At 53.0% G+C, this 17719-nt stretch overlaps 1 protein-coding gene across 1 annotated transcript in view; it reads right to left on the bottom strand.

Annotated features, from left to right (window-relative positions):
* The window catches only part of LRRC38 (leucine rich repeat containing 38), a 49319-nt gene extending 31857 nt beyond the window's left edge, over window positions 1-17462 (bottom strand). The window contains 3 exon segments of the mRNA XM_007104829.4: window positions 3970-4732; window positions 4734-4818; window positions 17422-17462. Of these exon segments, the coding sequence (XP_007104891.2) occupies window positions 3970-4732; window positions 4734-4818; window positions 17422-17462 (889 nt within the window).
* Window positions 17463-17719: the final 257 nt, after the last annotated feature.

Genomic DNA, 17719 nt, shown 5'->3' with positions numbered 1-17719 from the left:
CTCCGCGGCACGTGGGATCCTCCCGGACCGGGGCACGAACCCGCGTCCCCCGCATCGGCAGGCGGACTCTCAACCACTGCGCCACCAGGGAAGCCCTGGAGGGCTTTTTAAAGATCACTGTCTGCTGCGAAGGTGCTGATGCTTCCCTGTCTCCCCACACCTTCCGCATCTCTCCCTCTCTATCCTGCTGGTCACTTGAGCGATTTCCCAGGTCTCTTGCTTCCAGGTCTGGAGCCCTTCTACTGAAAGAGGGTTGGTCACTGTTCCCTTGACGGTATACTGTCCCACTTGGCCCAGGACCTACTGTCTACTGGGAGAACCACTGGACCAGGTGCAGAATCTGGGGCTGGAAGGTCAGCTGTCACCCATGAGAGTCGGGGATGGTAGGACAGTGCTGGGGCTATTCTCACCCTCCAGAAAGAATCAGGAGTGGGGTCAGACACTCCTGAGTGCAAGCTTATCTCAGTCACTAACGATGTGACCTTGTGCAAACCGCTTCATTTCTTTGAACCTCGTTTGCTTCTTGTTGGGTAAAAGCTGTGGGTAAAGGTACTTGCCAGGCACAGGCATTGTATTAAAAGAGGCGGCCCTTGTAAACCACAAACCGCCACCATTGGGTAGGGCCACCGGGTAAAACACAGGACGGCCAGTGACGTGAATTTCCGAAGAACAACAAGGAATCCTGTGTGTGAGAATATCCCAAACATGGCACGGGACATAGTTATATTAAAATATTATGCCTCGTTTATCTGAAATTCAGCGTGAATCAGGCATCCTGGAGTTTGGTTTGTTTGGTTTTCTTGTTTGGGGTTTGCTTGCTTGCCTGTGGCTGCCGAGGTGGCCAGGGGGCATTCTGGCAGGCGTCCCCTTTTGCTCTCTTCCTTCAGACCCAGCACCAGCAGGCCGGCTCCCCCCGAGTCCTCAGACCCAGATGCCTCCGTGCCCCCCTTCCCAGTCGAGCCCTGAGGAGCCTGCACAGAGGGGAGCGGCTGCCCTCGACGGGTGACTGAGCGCTCCCATCAGCAAGGAGGCTCACTGGCAGACGATCACGTTTTTTGTGCTGTCAGAGCTAGTCAAGGTCACTTGCTCTGTTCAGTTTGCTTCTCTGGGGGAGGAGGGACAGGGCAGGTGAAGGAAAGACAATGAGGGTGGGTCCCCTCTGCTCCTTCCTCTAAATTCCCTCCCCTGGGTACCTGCCTAGAAAGCCTTGGAGCTTGTGCCCCGTGGTGCCTGGCTTTCCTTGGTGGGAAGTGGGTAGTCAGCATGGCCAGGGGTGGGGGTGGGGGAGCCAGGAGGTCCCGGTGCACTCCCATCTGTTTCTTTTTTATTTGCGGTACGCGGGCCTCTCACCGCTGTGGCCTCTCCCGCTGCGGAGCACAGGCTCCGGACGCGCAGGCTCAGCGGCCGTGGCTCACGGGCCCAGCCGCTCCGCGGCACGTGGGATCTTCCCGGACCGGGGCACGAACCCGCGTCCCCTGCATCGGCAGGCGGACTCTCAACCACTGCGCCACCAGGGAAGCCCTCTCCCATCTGTTTCTAACTCTCTGTGTGACCTTGGGCAAGTCACTCCCATCACCTCTCTGGGCCTTCCGGAGAAAACGGGGTAATAGTAACAGCACTAATGCTTATTAGTACTTACTGTGTGTCAGGCACTGTTCTAAGTACTTGACAGATAATACCCTCTTGATCCTCTCAACTAGTAAGAAGTAGAAGCAGGATTTGAACCAAGCAGCTCTGTGCCAGAGTCTGGGCACTTGGCCCCCTTGCCTGCTGCATCTGTGAAAATATGAGAGGCCCGAATGCAGGAGGAGGGAAGGGAGTGACTGACACCTAGCGATCACCTACTCCTCGCTAAGATTACCACACCCTTGACAGAGCTGACTTCGTACAACCCTCGCCGCAAACATGCTGTGGGATTCTGATCTTCAGTCTGAAGTTAGAGGCAGAGAAACAGAGGCACAAAGTGGTCAGGGGCTTGTCTAGGGTCATAATCTGAGTCTACATGGGGACTCAGCTCTCCCACATCAAGGCCTGGGCTAGGTGTTCCACATGCACCCCACTTTCGGTTCACAGAGCTCGGGACACTGCTCTGGCCACAGAACATGGGCAGTGAGGTCAGAGCTGCTCTTGGTGCTTCACCCCATGAGATGCCGGAAGCCCTCATGCTGTCCTGCTGCTGTCTCCATCCTCTCCCCGCTGAATGAGAACAACCCTTCGCCAGGGCCTGGACACTGTTCCTTGCTCTGGACCTGTCCATCCTTACCCCCAGCCACCCATCCTCATCTGGTGGCTCTTCGCTTTCCTATACTACAGGCAGTAGGAAGGATAACATTTTATATTCTTTGCTCTTTAATTTACCCACATTATCCTGACAATCACTGGTCAGATGGACTGGTCAGCATTGCTGTGTCCCAACTGCACACAGCAGGAAGAGGAGGTTCGAAGAACTTTCCCAGAGTCACCCAGTTTTTAAGCCAGGACTCCGGTGTATACCTTCCAATCCAGGGCTCTGTAGAGGCCTCAGAGGTCAACCAAAGTACTTTAAAGATGAAGAAACCGAAGCCCAGACAGGATACCTGTCCTGGTCAAGGTCACAGCCATCCATGGCAGAACTGAGACTGAAATCCACAGCTCCTGACCCATAACGCCTAGCCCTCGAGTGAATGATGGTGGGAGCCAATTATAGCACCTCAGCTGACAACTGGGGTTCATGACCGCCAACTCTACCAAGAAGCAAAGGCAGAAGCCATCAGAGCCAAGGGGAACCCCCGTTCAACAGTGAGGTCTGCGTCTGGACCTCCCTGTCTTCTGGTGGGGAGGGTCTGGGGAGTGAATGAAGGCAAAGTTTCAAGTTAGGCCACTCTGTACCTTGCAGGTCAGATCTTTTTGGGACTTGCTCATGTGGGAGAGCCAGCCTGGGCTTAAAGTGCCAGCTCAGGGGCCTGTGTCTGCAGAGAAGTGACCGCCCCTAATGCCTGGGATCTGTGCTTAGTGACAGTACAGAATGAATAAGCGCAGGGTCAAGGGGGGAGGTGGAGTCTGGCTCTGAGAGGTCACTGCTGGGACCCACGCTCACATGCTCACCAGTGGAAGCCTGGAATCCACTGAAAGTAAGGGCATTTCACCTGCTCCCCGTCCTGGGGCTTATCCTTATGGATGCTGGGGTCCCCTCTTCTCAGCTCTGCCTTTGCTTCCTTTCCACTGGCCTTCACAGGGTCTCTTACCTGCTGTGCCTGTCTGCCAGGTGGGGATGTATGTCCACGTCACTGCCAGAAAAGTGCACCAGGCAAGCAAAGGGTGCCCCAGCCCACAAGATTCTGTTCAGCAATTTCACGTCTGGGCTGAAAAGCTACTGAACAGCAAATCTTTACTGCATTACTGGCTCTCAGCAGGCTGCTGCTTTTCCTCACCAGGAATATTCCTCACCCCTTTTAGACAGAAGAGCAAACTGGGAGCTGAGAAACGAAGACCTACTCAGGTTACAGAAGCTCTTGGAGAGCTCTTAGAACTGGCGGGCTCTCTCTCCATGTTCAGTGTAGTGAGATGGATGCTGAAATGCTACCCACAGAGTAGGGTGCCTTCCACTTAGGAGGGGCCCAGAAATAACCCACACCCACCAGTACTAGGACCCAAAGCCCCACAAGGTGATCTCGGAAATCCAGGTCCCGAACACTGTTGGAGAAACAGGGGGGAAAGCAGGGCAACAAGGCCCAGAATCTCCAGAGAATTCCAGACGTGTCCCTCCCCACTCCCCTTCCCTAGCAGAGTCCCAGCAGAAGTTCAGACTGGGAACCTGGGAGGGTTACACCTGGAGCAACTCTCATCCAGGGCAGTGGCCGTGAGCGCCCAGGCCTCCCCTTCCAGGCTCAACGCGAGGCCGCTTGCTGCCCTAGGCTCCCGGGCTTTGTCGGCCTCTCCCCGCGCTCTCCCTCACTCCTTCCCGCCTTCCGGTCCGGCCAGCAGGCTCACCTTTGGGCAGCTTGGACACGTTCTCCTGGATCCACGAGAAGAGGTGGGCGAAGTCGCAGTCGCAGAGCCAGGGGTTCCCGTCCAGGCGCAGGGTGCGCAGCGCCGGCAGCGCGGCCAGGGCGGCCACGTTGAGGCTGCGCAGGTTGTTGTCGTTGAGCTCCAGCACCTGCAGCGACTCCAGGGTTTCGAAGGCGGCCTCGTGCACGCCCGCCAGGTTGTTGTTGGCCAGGCTCAGCTTGACCAGCCTCCCGGCCGAGCGGAAGGCGCCGGCGCCCAGCTGGGTCAAGTTGTTGTAGCTGAGGTCGAGGAAGGCGAGCTTGGCCGAGCCGCTGAACGTGCCCTCCTCCAGAGAGCGCAGAGAGTTGTTCCTGAAGTCCAGGTAGACCAGGTCGCCGTAGAAGATGAAGAAGCCCTCGGGGATGTGCTGGATGCGGTTACCGGCCACCAGAAGCTTGCGCACGTCCAGGGGGAAGGGGTCGGGCACGCTGGGCAGCCCGCGGTCGCGGCAGTCCACGGTGTGCGGGTCGGTGCAGGCGCAGCCCGCGGGGCACGCGGGTCCCGGCGGCAGCAGCAGCAGGAGGCTGCAGAGCCCCAGCGCGGCGGCGGCGCCGGCGGGGGCGCGGGGGGCGGCGCGGGGGCGCATAGCCGGGACCCGCGCGAGCGGCGGCGACGCGGACGCGGCTCTGGGGCCGAGCCCTGGCGCGGGGCGGCGCGCGGGGTCCCGGAGGCCAGGCGCGGGGAGCCGGAGGGCTGCCGGGGCGGGGAGGGCTTGCGCCCGGGCGCGCGGGGGCGATGGAGCGCAGCGCGGACCGACCAGGGGAGCCCGGCAGGCTCGGGCGGAGGGGGGAGCTCCGGGGAGGAGGGGCGAGGGACTCGGGAAGGGTTTACCCGAACAGGAAATTAACCCGCTGGAAAATCCCGGGAGAGAGGCGGGAGCGGCAGGGGTGGCGGAGTGGCCGTCCCAAACGCGGCCCCGCCCGGGCAGCTTATTTCCGACACCTGGCAATAAGACCTGTCGCGCGGACTTGGCGCGGAACACTCGACGACCAAGTTCAGTGACCAAGCGCCCCCAGCCCCAGTGGATTTCAGAGGGCGTGACACGGTCGTGCGCCCCGCACCCCCGCGCCCGCCTGGTGCCAACGCGCGCTCCCTGCGCGCCACCCCTTGCAAAAGGGAGCGCGACCTGGGTCCGTCTGGCTCTGCGCCACGGCATTCCCGGCGGGCTCTCGGGGGGCCGCGCCAGGGGCTGTTGATCCGGGGTTGGGCGGTGCTCCAGAGGGCTCCAGGGAGCTCCAGGGTGGCTGGTCTTCCTTCCTCCTTTCCTCCACCGGCACTTAACCCATCTCAGTGAGGCAGGCGGGGTCAACCAGGGGGCGCTGCCAGGCCCCCCGCTGTGGCCCGAAGGAAAGCCAGGGGCCAGTCAGCAGTTTCCACGCTGGCCCTGAGTTTGTCGGGGAACTGGCAGCCACCCGGCGCGGATCTGCTGCTGATCTAACCAAGGCCCAGCCGAGAGGCACCCTCAGAGGCCTCAGAGGCCAGGGTTCCCAGCTGTGTGGCCTCAGTTCCAGTGCTTCCACACTCTGGACCCCGTGTGCCCCATCTGTAAGGTGGGAAAAGGTAATATGCATGACACCAGCTTTGGGGGAGGAACACAGAGTCAAGAAACAAAGTTTAAAAATGATCTTTTCCCTCTTAATTTCTACTCCATCCTCAACAAACCCCCAGCTTTGGTCCCCAAGGAAGGTGATCAGGGTGGTGCCAAGGCTGGAAGGACAGCAAGGAGTTGGTATGTTTAGCCTCAGACCCTTCACCAACCCCCAAGTCAAACTCCTTTCCCTTCCCAACCCCATTTAGAAACTTTTCTAAGGAGAAGTCTCCACAGAGCCACCAAGAGATTGTCCTGCTGTTGGCTATTTTGGTCCAAGTGTCCTGGAATTGATAAGCTCCCCCTGGACCAAAATAACCCAGGAACAGCTGTTGGGCAGCAGGCCCCCAGAACCCCTGCCCTGGCCCCTGGCCCCATGCAGATTGATGGAGCCTTGAATTCTGAAGCCACAAAGCTAAGCCCTGGCCTTTTTCCAAAGGTACACGCAGCTTGATGCCTTCCGACGGATCAAAAACCTGAGCCTCTGGGACCGAGCCAAGGGCTCAGCAGAGCCCTGGGTGAGGAGGGGTACAGAGCCCTGAGGGAAGCTCTGAGGCACTTGGGGTCCTGCTTACACCCCAGGCCTCCACACCAGACCTCCCGAGTCTCCTGTCTGTGTCCCCATTCTCCCAGGGTCCCCAGTTTGTCTTTGTCATCCCCAGCTGGGCTGGGGCTCAGCCTCCATTCTGGTCTCATCCCTTTGATGAGGCAGGTCTGGGGGAAACGTCTGAATCGTCCCAGAGTGGGTGAACACCCCAGGCTGCATAAATAATGCATTATTGCCGTGTCAAGGCAAAGGCAGGTGGCAGAACCAACGGGTCCCCCCATTACAACTCTCCAGGAACACCCTGGAACGATCTGTTACACCCTCCACCCCTCCAGCCTCAGGCTTGGCTCTGGCTCCTCACTCTAGTACTGAGGGGAACCTATTCCTTACCCGTCTGGGCCCCTAGCATCGTTGCTCAGGGCATCTGCGTTTGGCTGGGCTGTCATCCTACACACGTGCCCCCCTGGGCCTGTGTGTCTGAGAGCACCATACCTCCCTGCCAAGTGGTCTGGTTGGCTGGAGCCCTGGCCTGAGTGTCAGGCCCCTGGACCTGGTCCTGGCCCTACCACTGGCCACAGAACCTTTCACAGGCCACTCGATCTCTCGAGGGAAATACTTCCCGGTCGGGGATCCTTGGGCCCCCTGAGGATCAACTCTTTTCAGAATTTCAAAAACTCCGGTGAAAATTGGGCCTTTTCCTATAAGGAGGTCACCCAGAGCAAATGCCGCAGTTCTTGGCAATGAACTCAGTGATAGCCCTAGTTCTTCTGTGTTGAGCAGAAACTGGTGACTTTGATTAATGGAAACAGATGAATTTCTACCTAATAAGTTCAGAGCGTTTAGCAAGGACCTGCAGAACAGGGGGTTGCACGGTTGTAAAATAATCAGAGGGGTCCCCAGCAATGAAAATGTTGAGAAATGACACTCTGGGCCTTGACTGCCTCATCTTGAAACTAGAGAGAAAATACCTTCCCTCTCCCCTTCCACAGCCAGTGTGAAGGCCACGTGGGGAAATATTGGTTTGGAACGTGAGCTGAAAAGTGTTTGGAGAGACACTGCAAATAAAAGTGCACGTAAGTCTTGCTGTGGCAGGCACGCCTTGCTTCTTGCTTGGTGTCCCCCAAAGCGCCTTGAATCCAAATCGAAGGCTTTTTTCATGGAGAGGAGAAGGAGCAGACATGGCTGGGGTCGTGGGGAGCAGGGACGCCCCCCGTATCCCGAGACTCCCATGCCTTGGGAGAATGCAAGCTTTGCCACCTCTGATTTTCCCCCAGCAAGGAAAACATAGCTGTGACCTCAGCAAGGTCACACCGCGAGTCGGTGGTAGCTGCAGGAAATAGAACACAGGCATGGCGACTCCCCTGCCACCTGACTCACCCTGCTGCCTCCCTGGGAAGGGGGCGTCTTACAGCTTGAGGAAGAACACTGCAGGTGATGTGGAGAGACACCTTCAGAGACTCAGTTCATCGGCTCCATTTCTGTATTTATTCCCAGAGTCAACACACTTTGTGATGCCTGATCAAGAGGTTCAAAACAGGGGTGGGACAAATACCGGAGGTATCCTGATGTTTTCAGAACCTTCCCCAAATCACCAGGCAGAATCCCTCACCCCTCTTCTATGCTCCCCGAGCTACAGAGCACTTCCTATCTTATCTTGTAAGTGGCCCCTGTCTGACTCCCCCTGAGATTGGGCCGCAGGAAATCCCGCACGTGGTGGCTGGTCCCTAAGCAAAAGCAAACCGGGCGTGAGGGCTTCCCCTTTGGTTGCCTCTAAATTAGCCCAAATCCTAGGCCCTAAATTGTAAACAAGATGATGCCAGCATGGTATGTGCAGGAATCTGAATTTAGGTGCAGAGGCTAGGTTTGAATGATAAGACTGTGGAGGGTGTTTGGTGATGTCATTTGGGTTACTGGCATGTGTCACCTGTGATGAGTGCCTGGCCGACCTGGCACCCCGTGGGCCCCAGGAAGGGAGACGTGCTCTGGCCCTTTGCCTGGGGGCAGGCTGACTCAGTGGAACCGGCTCTCTGCTCCGGGGACACTGCTCTGTATCCGTCCCCCCACTAACTGGCAAACCCCGAGCTCCAATTTGTTCCCACCCACTGCCCTTCTCCACCACCACCACCAGGGGGCACCATCCGCTGCTTGTACTGGTGAGAGCTGAACCCTTCCTCTCTCAAGGCAGCAGCTCTGTCTCCTCCCGTAAAACTTGCTTTTGTTTTGCTCTCCTCTGGCAAGGCTGGACCCACTTTTTAGAAGAAAAGCTCCTGCCCCTGTTTCACCCCTGGTACTAGGAAACAAATCCTTAACCAGCCTCAATGGAGGCAGGGTGGTAGTCGTGCTTAAGAACATGGGTTTGGAGTCAGGCAGACCTGGGTCAAACCTGGTTCTCTTCTTCCCTGGCTCTGCCACCTTGAGCAAGTTGCTTAAGTTCTCTAAGCCTCAGTTTTCCCATCAATGAAATGGGATAATACTAGTGCCTATTTCACTGGGTTGTTATGAGGATTAAATGAGATCTATCAAGTGCTTAGCAGTGAGTCTTGACATCATAAGTGGCCACATAATTATTTATTTCTTTGTTTTTTCACATATAGCAGGTAAATATTTAATGGAAGTGGTATTCTTTAGGTAAATAATTAAAGTGTTTATCTGGAATGTATTTGCTAGGGATGCCCTACATTCTAGGATTGGGTTTAGTAACTCTCCCTGCCCTGAACCTTACTCCAAATGTAGCATTTCTCAGACACACACACACACACACACACATCCCCACCCCTTTAGCCCCCTCCAGCTCTGGCTGACTTTGTGAGCACAGTTATAGGTGAGCAGCTTCCAGCATCCTGGCTTGGTTGGCCTGAGCGTGGGCAGACCAATGAGACCAAGGACATGGGGTCAGTCCCTCAACCTGGCACAAGGAGACATCTGTTCTCTGCTCACAGCCTGTGCTCCTAATGCTGGCCAGCCATCCAGCAAATGAGTGACCTTGGGTAAGGAGGATGGGGATACTGCCACCCTGTCTCTCCCAGGAGAAAAACACAGAGCATATGTCCCAAGAGTCAAGGGCACCACCATCCCACAGGCAGGAGGCACATGTCCTCCAGTGAGTTCGGGACTCATCCCTGCTTCCTCTTCCCTCACAGCCACCTCCTGTCCACTAGCAAGGCCCTTGGGTGCTATGTCTCTGCCTCCACCGGGACCTCCTTAGTCCAAACTGGCATCGTCCTTTACAGAAGTCCCACTGGCCTTCCTGCTTCCAGCCTCGTTCCCAGCAAGGGAACACTCATGCTCCCCACTCATGCTCCCAACACTCAAGAAAGCCAAAGTGAGCCTTTGAAAATATGTTACCTCCCAGTTCAGACACCCCCAGTGGCTTCCTGTGAGTGGTAGGCAGACTTCTAAGATGACCCCCAATGATCCCCACCTCTTGGCACTCCCTGAGTGAAGGCAGGACCTGTGACTTGCTTCTAACATATTTAGCGAAGGGGATGGATGCCATTTCTATGATTAGGTTACAAGAGACGGTGACTTCCATCTTGCTATCAGACTCACTCTGCTGCCTCTTTGGCTTGTGTGCTTTGATGAAGCAAGCCGCCGTGTTGACGTGGCCTGCATGGTGAGGAACTGAAGGTGGCCTCAAATCTACAGCCCATGAGAAACTGTGTCCTGCCAACAACCACATAAGACCAGCAAACATTTTGGTTGCAACCTGTGAGAGACCCTAAGCAGAGGACCCAGCAAAGGCCTGTCAGACCCCTGACCCACAGAAACTGTGAGATTGAAAATGTGTTTTGTTTCAGCTGCTAAATTTCTGGGGAATTTGTTACGTAGCAACAGCTAGCTAATACACCTTGGCACTTGGAATAAAATCATCCCACCAGACCCTGCATCCTCTGGCCCCACATGCTTCTCTCACCCCATTTTGGACCCCCCTCCCCTTGGCTCAGCACCCTCCAGCCACTCTGGTCTTTTCATACATCTAATTCCTCATGTTTGTGCCAACCCCAGGACCTTTGCCTGTGCTGTGCCCTCTGGCTGGAATACTTCCCGCCCCCACCTCGCCCAGTTTTTGGCATGGTTGGTGCCATTTGGTCATTCGGGTCTTCTCAGCCCAAATGTCACCTCCTCTGACTGGCCTCCACTGACCTCCCTCTCTCCCGCCTCACTTCTGTGCTACCACCTTGTTTTATTTTCTTCAGAACATTTGTTACCACCTGATATTATCTAGCTTGCTTTTTAGTTTACTTACTTGCTTTACCTCCTGGCACTAAAATAGAACTTCTATGAGAACCATTACATTGTCCCAGTTCCTAGAATCACCCCCAAAATATAATAGGCATTTGAAAAATGTTTAATTAATTAATTGCCACCTACAAATGATGCTTCTCAACTAGGCCACCAGTTTCTCAACAGCTTCCAGTGGTATCTCACCTGGAGATGCCTATCTATCTCCTAGGGGGAGCAAGGACCTTCATCCCTCCAAAGGTGGCCTTGGCTCTGGGCCCATGGAAGGGGAGGGGTTCGTGTGCGGAGCACAAAGTGTGCCAGCTGTACCCTTGAAGTAGCCTGGGTGTTTGGGGCTCCCCCCAACACATTTCTAGCTCCCCTCTACTCCATCAAAGCCCATAGCACCCCATAAATCGCTTTAACACATCCACCTTTAAGCCTTCACTAGCACCCTCTTTCCAGCTTGCCTCTCAGCATGTTCCAAGTTTGGCTCAAGGAAACTTGGTCTCCTCCAGGGAGCCTTCCAGAGTTGCTCTGAACAAATTCCTGGTCTCCTTATTATCCATCCCAGGAGAATAGGTGCTATGCTAGGTATGGGGGTACAAGGATGAAGCAAGCACAGCCCCATGCTCAAGGAGCCCCTGGCTTAGGAGGCAGCCATGGGAAGAGGTAATCACAATTTGGTTAGAGCTCAGGACTTACCTGTCAGCCTGAAAACTCCAATTCATGCTGCTTTATTAAGCACACTGAAATAGGGGCAGTAAATCTGGGTAGAGTCAGAGCTAAAAGCATCAGCCCTTGGGCCAGTCAGCCTGCATTCAGATCCTACTTCCATCACTTCTAGACTGCATCTCTTCTGCAAGTAATCTCTCAAAGCCTCAGTTGCGTCATCTGTAAAATAGACACTCATAGTATCCACCCCTTAGGGTTACTGTGAGGATTAAATGAGATAATGTACAAATTAGCATGTGGCACAACATCCAAGTGGGTGCTCAAAAGTAGCAGCATCCTGACACTGTCATCCGTTTGGATGCCTCCTGCACCAAACGTCTTTTGCCTGCTTAATATTCACAAGAAAGGCATTGACCTGGGTTCTGGGGAGCTAAAGATAGAATAGAAAGCCTCATTTGTCAGCTGACTCACAATCTCTTTGAAGAGATGGGACACACAGCAGCAGCAGAGGGCAGACAATTCAAGGACTCACTGGGTATGATAACTGCCAGCAAGCCTTATGAGTTTATAAATGTCACAGGCATTTGGAGGAGTCAGGGATGCCTGGACTGGTGTGACTGGGAAAAGGTACATCTTGACACCATTAACCATATTTTCCAAATCCGATTTTGGAGCACGTGGCCATGTGGCTTCATGCTCTGTACCCTGGCATGCAGCGTTCCCTCTGCTGGGCCACCTGGCAGGTGCCTGCTTGCCCTTCAAGACACCATGCATTTCTCCAGGTGGCCTTGACCTTCCGAGGTGCAGCCCCCTTCACCTCTCTTGCTCTCCAGGCTTCTATCACTGTCCCTCGCGTGTGGTGTGGCATTTATCGATGACATGTTTGTCTCCCCTGCTGGATGGTTAGGGAGCTCTGGTGTAAGAAAAAAGGTCCTTAGGAACAAGGACAGCAGGAAAAGGTCCTTGTGGGCAAAGATCGTGTCTTTTCCATCTTTTAATCTTGGAACCCCGCACAAGACCCTGCCCAGGGCAGATGCTCAATGTCTTTGCTAGATGAACAAATGAGTACATGTCTGTAAGAATGAATGATTCTGCCATGTGGAATGATAATCGGGCAAAGACTATTTGAAGTCTGAATTGCTTTGGAAAGCTCAAGAGGTATGAGTCTCTGTAATTATACTACAGAACTGTTCATTCAGCCCCATAAATACCAAACACTGTTCTGTGGCCCTGTGGCAGCTGCTCCTTGCAAACCCTCCCCCTTCCCCAGTAATAATGATGGTGACCCCAAGCCCTCTCATTAACCATTCACAGGACTGCAGATCCCCTTTACACCCATAATCTCAGCTGAACCTCAAAGCAATTGTCAGGTACGCAAGCCATGCGTCATTGTGTCCATTTTACAGAAACTGAGCCTCAGATGGCTCACTGATTGCTCAGCTTGCACGGCTGGGGAGCTCCAAGGATATTTGACATTCCCGCTCCAGGAACAAGTTTCCTGTGCTCCTTTTGCAGCTCTCGTGGTCTAAAGGGAGCTGTTTAATAATAATGAGTGGTGGTTAGATGGCTGCTGATTACATGGACCACTGACTGATTGGATATAAGGCCTCAGAGCCTGGAATTTTAAAGTTTATTTTGGGCCAGCCGCATATACCTGATTGCAGAGCAGTATTTCAGCTGCCCTCACTAGCCACCCCTGCCCTCCATCCCACAGACGTGCACACAACCCCACAGGCATACATCCACCTGCACACGCCTCCCTCCTTCCAGCCAGGTGTGTCTTTCTGAGAGTGCAGATGAGGAACGGAATGTGACATAACCCGAACAGAGTATAAAGCCACCAGAATTCTTTCTAGTAAATGCAGAGGCACAAAGCAGGCTACTCTTATGTGGATTTGCATGTAATTTGCATACATACCTGCATGCATTTCCCAAAGCCATCACACTGAGTTCATGAAATGAACAATTAATGGGTATATCCACTTCATCTGTGCCAGCCAATGGCAGATATGGGCACATCTACTATCCAAGCTGCCGTGGCTTCTTTATCCCTGAAGTTTCTTCTAATTTAACATGGAATTGTTTTCAGAATTACTGAAGACCTCAAAGGAAAACACAACACTTATGCAATAATCATGCTAACAATATCTAACACATACTGAGTGCTTACTGTGTCTTAAGCACTGCTCTGTGAGCTCTAAGTAATATTAATCTCAGTAATCAAAAAGGTCCAATAACTATCCCCATTTTACAGGTGAGGAGACTAAGTTCCATGGGGTTAAGGTCAAATGTCTCGTTAGTGACTCAAACATGGGCAGTCTGGCTCGGTTCGTTTCTGTAGCAAATATTAGTTTGAGCACCTCCTATGAGCCAGGTATTATTCTAGGCACTGGGAACACTGCAGTGAACAAAGAAGACAAAGTCCCAGCTGTTAGAAAGCATCAGGATATGTTAGTTAGGGTGAGGTTGGATTGCTGAACAAAGAGACCCCAACATTCATTAAATTAAAGAACAAAGAGGGAATTCCCTGGCGGTCCAGTGCTTGGGACTCGGTGCTTTCACTGCTGGGGCCTGGGTTCAATTCCTGGTCAGGAAACTAAGATCCTGCAAGCCGTGGGATGCAGCCAAAAAGTTAAAAAAAAAAAAAAAAAAATTAAAGAACAAAGAAGTGAATCTTTCTCAAGCAGTAGTAATTTAAGATGTGTGTCCCAGGCTGGTGGGCAGCCCCACTCCACCTGGTCACTGGGGAGAACCCAGGCTCCTTCCAAGGCCTTGCTCTGCTAAGCACATACGATGCTCTCCTCTCCTGCTTGAGTGGAGCTGGGCTGCTGCCACGTCTGTGTAGCTGTCAAGGAGGGTGGAAGGGAACGTGCAGGGGCCGCCCCTGCTAAAGCCCAGGCTGGGGGTGGGGGAGGGGAAGGGGAAGGTAACCATCTTTCCCGTTTCCTCTCTGCGAGTGAAAGCCTAGCCCCTGGCCACATCCAGCTTCAAGAGGGGCTGTTAGGGATCAGGGTCTGGCCGGGGACCAAGGAGGAGGAGCGGATGGATCTGGGTGGGCAACCATCCGCCTTTGCCGTGGAACCGCACCCACCAAGGAAACGACTCTACTGGATAATATCAGAGAGTGATGAGCCCAGTGAAGAAAAGCAAAGCCGGGGACGGGGCTGGGGGGTCATGTTTTTAGACCGTCATGAGCTCTTAATCACTCTCCTTAACAAACACCCGTGCTGGCAGTGAGGGTGAGGCTTAGGACAGTTCCAAGCACTCCCTGAACCAAACAAAGTCAATTCACGTCCAGCTGAGAAACCAGGGGCTCTGGCTAAGCAAGAGGTGATTGGATTTGACCTTCATAGAGCCCCTCCTGCCTTTTACTGAGGTATTTTTATTTATCAGTCATCTTACTCTCTTTTTAAAAGAACTTTAAGGTAGTTAGGGCAGGTGCTGTCATCCCCCTTTGACAATGGGGGAACTTGAGACTTGAGAAGGGTGAGTTCAGTTAGAAAATAAACTACATTGAACTGCTTTGTGCCAAGGAACTGGGATAAAAAGGCAAATGGGGGGACTTCCCTGGTGGTCCAACGGTAAAGAATCCACTTTCCAATGCAGGGCACGCGGGTTCGATCCTTGGTCAGGGAACTAAGATCCCACATGCCGTGGGGCAACTAAGCCCGTGCACCACAACTACTGAGCCTGTGCGCCTCAACTAGAGAGCCCATGTGCCACAAACTACAGAGCCCATGCGCTCTGGAGCCCGCGCGTCACAACTAGAGAGAAAAACCCCGCACGCCACAACTAGAGAGAAGCTCTCACGCCGCAACAAAGAGCCAGTGCTCCACAACGAAAAATCCTGCATGCCACAACTAAGGCCCGACGCAAAGGCAAATGGGGGGTGGTTCCCTCAGATACCTTGACAGGTAGCTTAGTGTTGTATGCAGACATACAAGCAAAAGTTTTGTAAAGCAAACAATGATAAAACTGTGTACAAAATACGATCATATGGCGGAAGAAGGGAATGATAATTCTACCTGGATGGCAAGGATCAGACAAGGTGTCACAGAAGAGGTGACACCCGACCAAGGTTTTGGTTTTTTGTTTTTGTTTTTTTTATTGAAGTATAGTTGATTTACAATGTTTCAGGTGTAGAGCAAAGTGATTCGGTTACCACACATATAGCTGACTAAGGTTTTTTTTTTTTTGTTTTTTTTTTTGTGGTATGCAGGCCTCCCTCTGCTGTGGCCTCTCCCGTTGCGGGGGACAGGCTCCGGACGCGCAGGCTCAGCGGCCGGAAGTATAGTTGATTTACAATGTTTCAGGTGTGGAGCAAAGTGATTTGGTTACTACACATATAGCTGACTAAGGTTTTGAACGATGAACAGGAATTCTCCAGGCAGATTGGGAATCTGTTCCAGGTAAGGAAAATATCTTCCAGCAAGAGGGAGCTGTGTACATAAAGACATAGAGGTCTTATGAAATAATTTAGAATTTGGCCATGAACGTTTGAGAAAGGCTTACTAAACCTCTAAAGTCAGTGCTGGAAAGTAACCCAGGCCTCCTGATTCCTAGTCCACACGAGTTTTGGATCTTCTTTTGCAGCTGTCCCAGGGTCTGGTGGTCAATCTCTGAGTTTTTGCACAAGCATTTTAAAAGCTCTGATCACAGAGTTGCTATTTCATGCATTCACCCAACAATACTGACTGAGTGCCTTCATTCTAAATGGACTGGAATGCTGGGGACACAGTGACAACCCCGCCTGGCCTGATCCCCAGCATGAGAGAGGGGCTTGAGAGGGGAACGCAGGCTGCACCAGGAAGGTCACTGTCTATTTTGAGGTCAGGAGTCTGGACTTTGTTCTGAGCTCTTGAAAGGTTTTATCCTGGGAAGAGACATAACTGGGTGTGCCTTTTAGAGAGATGACTGTGGGAACAGCATAGAGATTGAGTTGGGGGGAGGCAAGACTTTTTTTCACAGCAATTCAAGGGGGTGATGATGTCACCAGCACTCCTAGGACTCTACCCAAGAGAAAGAGCCGGGTAAGTCTACCCCGCAAACATCTAAGCTAATGCTTCCAGCGTCGTTATTGATCATTGCCCCAAACTGAAAACAACCCAAATGTCCATCCACTGGTAAATGGATAAACAAAGAGCAGTATGTCCATACAATGGAATACTACTTAGCAATAAAAACATAATGAGGGGCTTCCCTGGGGGTCCAGTGGTAAAGAATATGCCTTCCAATGCAGGGGACGCGGGTTCGATCCCTGGTCGGGGAACTGAGATTCCCACATGCCGCAGGGCAGCTAAGCCCACGCGCCACAACTAGAGAGAGAAGACCTGCACAACCTGCACACGTGCCACAACTAGAGAGAAGCCCGAGCGCCACAACAAAAGATCCCACGTGCCTCAGCGAAGATCCCGCATGCCACAACTAAGACCCTACGCAGCAAAAAAAAAATAAAATAAAAAAATAATGAACTACTGGTCCATGTTACAACATGGATGAACCTCACATTATGCTAAGTGAAAGAAGCCAGACACAAAAGACCACATATTGTACGATTCCATTTACATGAATTGTCCAGAATAGGCAGATCTTCAGACAGTAAGCAGATCTGCCCACAGAAAGCAGTAGGAGTGGGGATTAACACACACAAGCATGAGGAAACTTTTTGGAGTGGTGAAAATAGTCTGAAACTGTATCATGGTGGTGGTTGCACAACTTATAAATTTACTAAAAATCATTGAGTTGGACAGTCACAATGAGTGAATTTGGTGGTATATAAGTTATAGTTCAATAAAGTTATTTGAAACAAGAGTGATGATGGAGTCCTGAACTAGGGTCTTGATGGTGGAGGATGAGAGGACAGAAAGACATGAGGGAGAGGATGGAGGGAGGGTTTGCGCACCACAGTCCCGCTGACCTGTGCTCTGAACCCCAGATACCCACAGCCCTGCGTTTCCTGACCCTCACTGGATAAGTTAGGCATTTCACAGATCTTACTGTTTACCACAAAGCAGAAGTCGGTAATCGGGTTCAAAAGTGTGAGTTTATGTAAGGAAAACAGGTAAGCACATAGAAGGAAATGGCCAATATTGACACTGGTAAGGAGAGCAGGAACTTTGGGAAGCAGCACTCTAGCTGGTCCAGTGGAGTTGGAAAGAGCAGAATCTGAGCCAGTGGAAGATGAAGATGGAGCAGTGATGAGGGGGTGGGGGGATCGGGGGCTGGAAGCTCCTGGGTGTCCCTGGAGGTCACTGCATTTCCAGTGACTGCCTACTTCACCTGTACCTATGGCTGACCCCCACTCCCTGGCAGGAGGTAGGGGCAGGAAAGGAAGACAAAGATGCAGGGAGATGCTGGAAGTTACCTGTCAACTGCTTGGCTGATGGCATTTTCCCTCTGCGGCATCTCGTTCCGGCCGCCGTCACAGTGAGAGCCACAGCCCTGGGGCAGCGGGGTGGCGAGCTGCCCACCGCTGCATCCTGAGTCTTCTGGTCCAGTGGCACTCCGTGAATGTGGTTCTGCAGATACACTTGGACCCCTGCAGACCCAGCCCGCAGCCCAGCTGGTCCCAGTCAGGAGTTGTCTTCTTCCAGCAACACCTGGTTTCTGGGCAGAGCCCATCATTGGTCACTTGGCCATGCACTCATTGGACAAATCTTTAC

This window comes from Physeter macrocephalus, chromosome 3 (genome assembly GCF_002837175.3).
Source record: "Physeter macrocephalus isolate SW-GA chromosome 3, ASM283717v5, whole genome shotgun sequence".
NCBI classification, from domain to species: domain Eukaryota; kingdom Metazoa; phylum Chordata; class Mammalia; order Artiodactyla; family Physeteridae; genus Physeter; species Physeter macrocephalus.
Note: the sequence above shows the minus strand (reverse complement) of the source record. Positions and strands in the feature narration are given on the sequence as shown.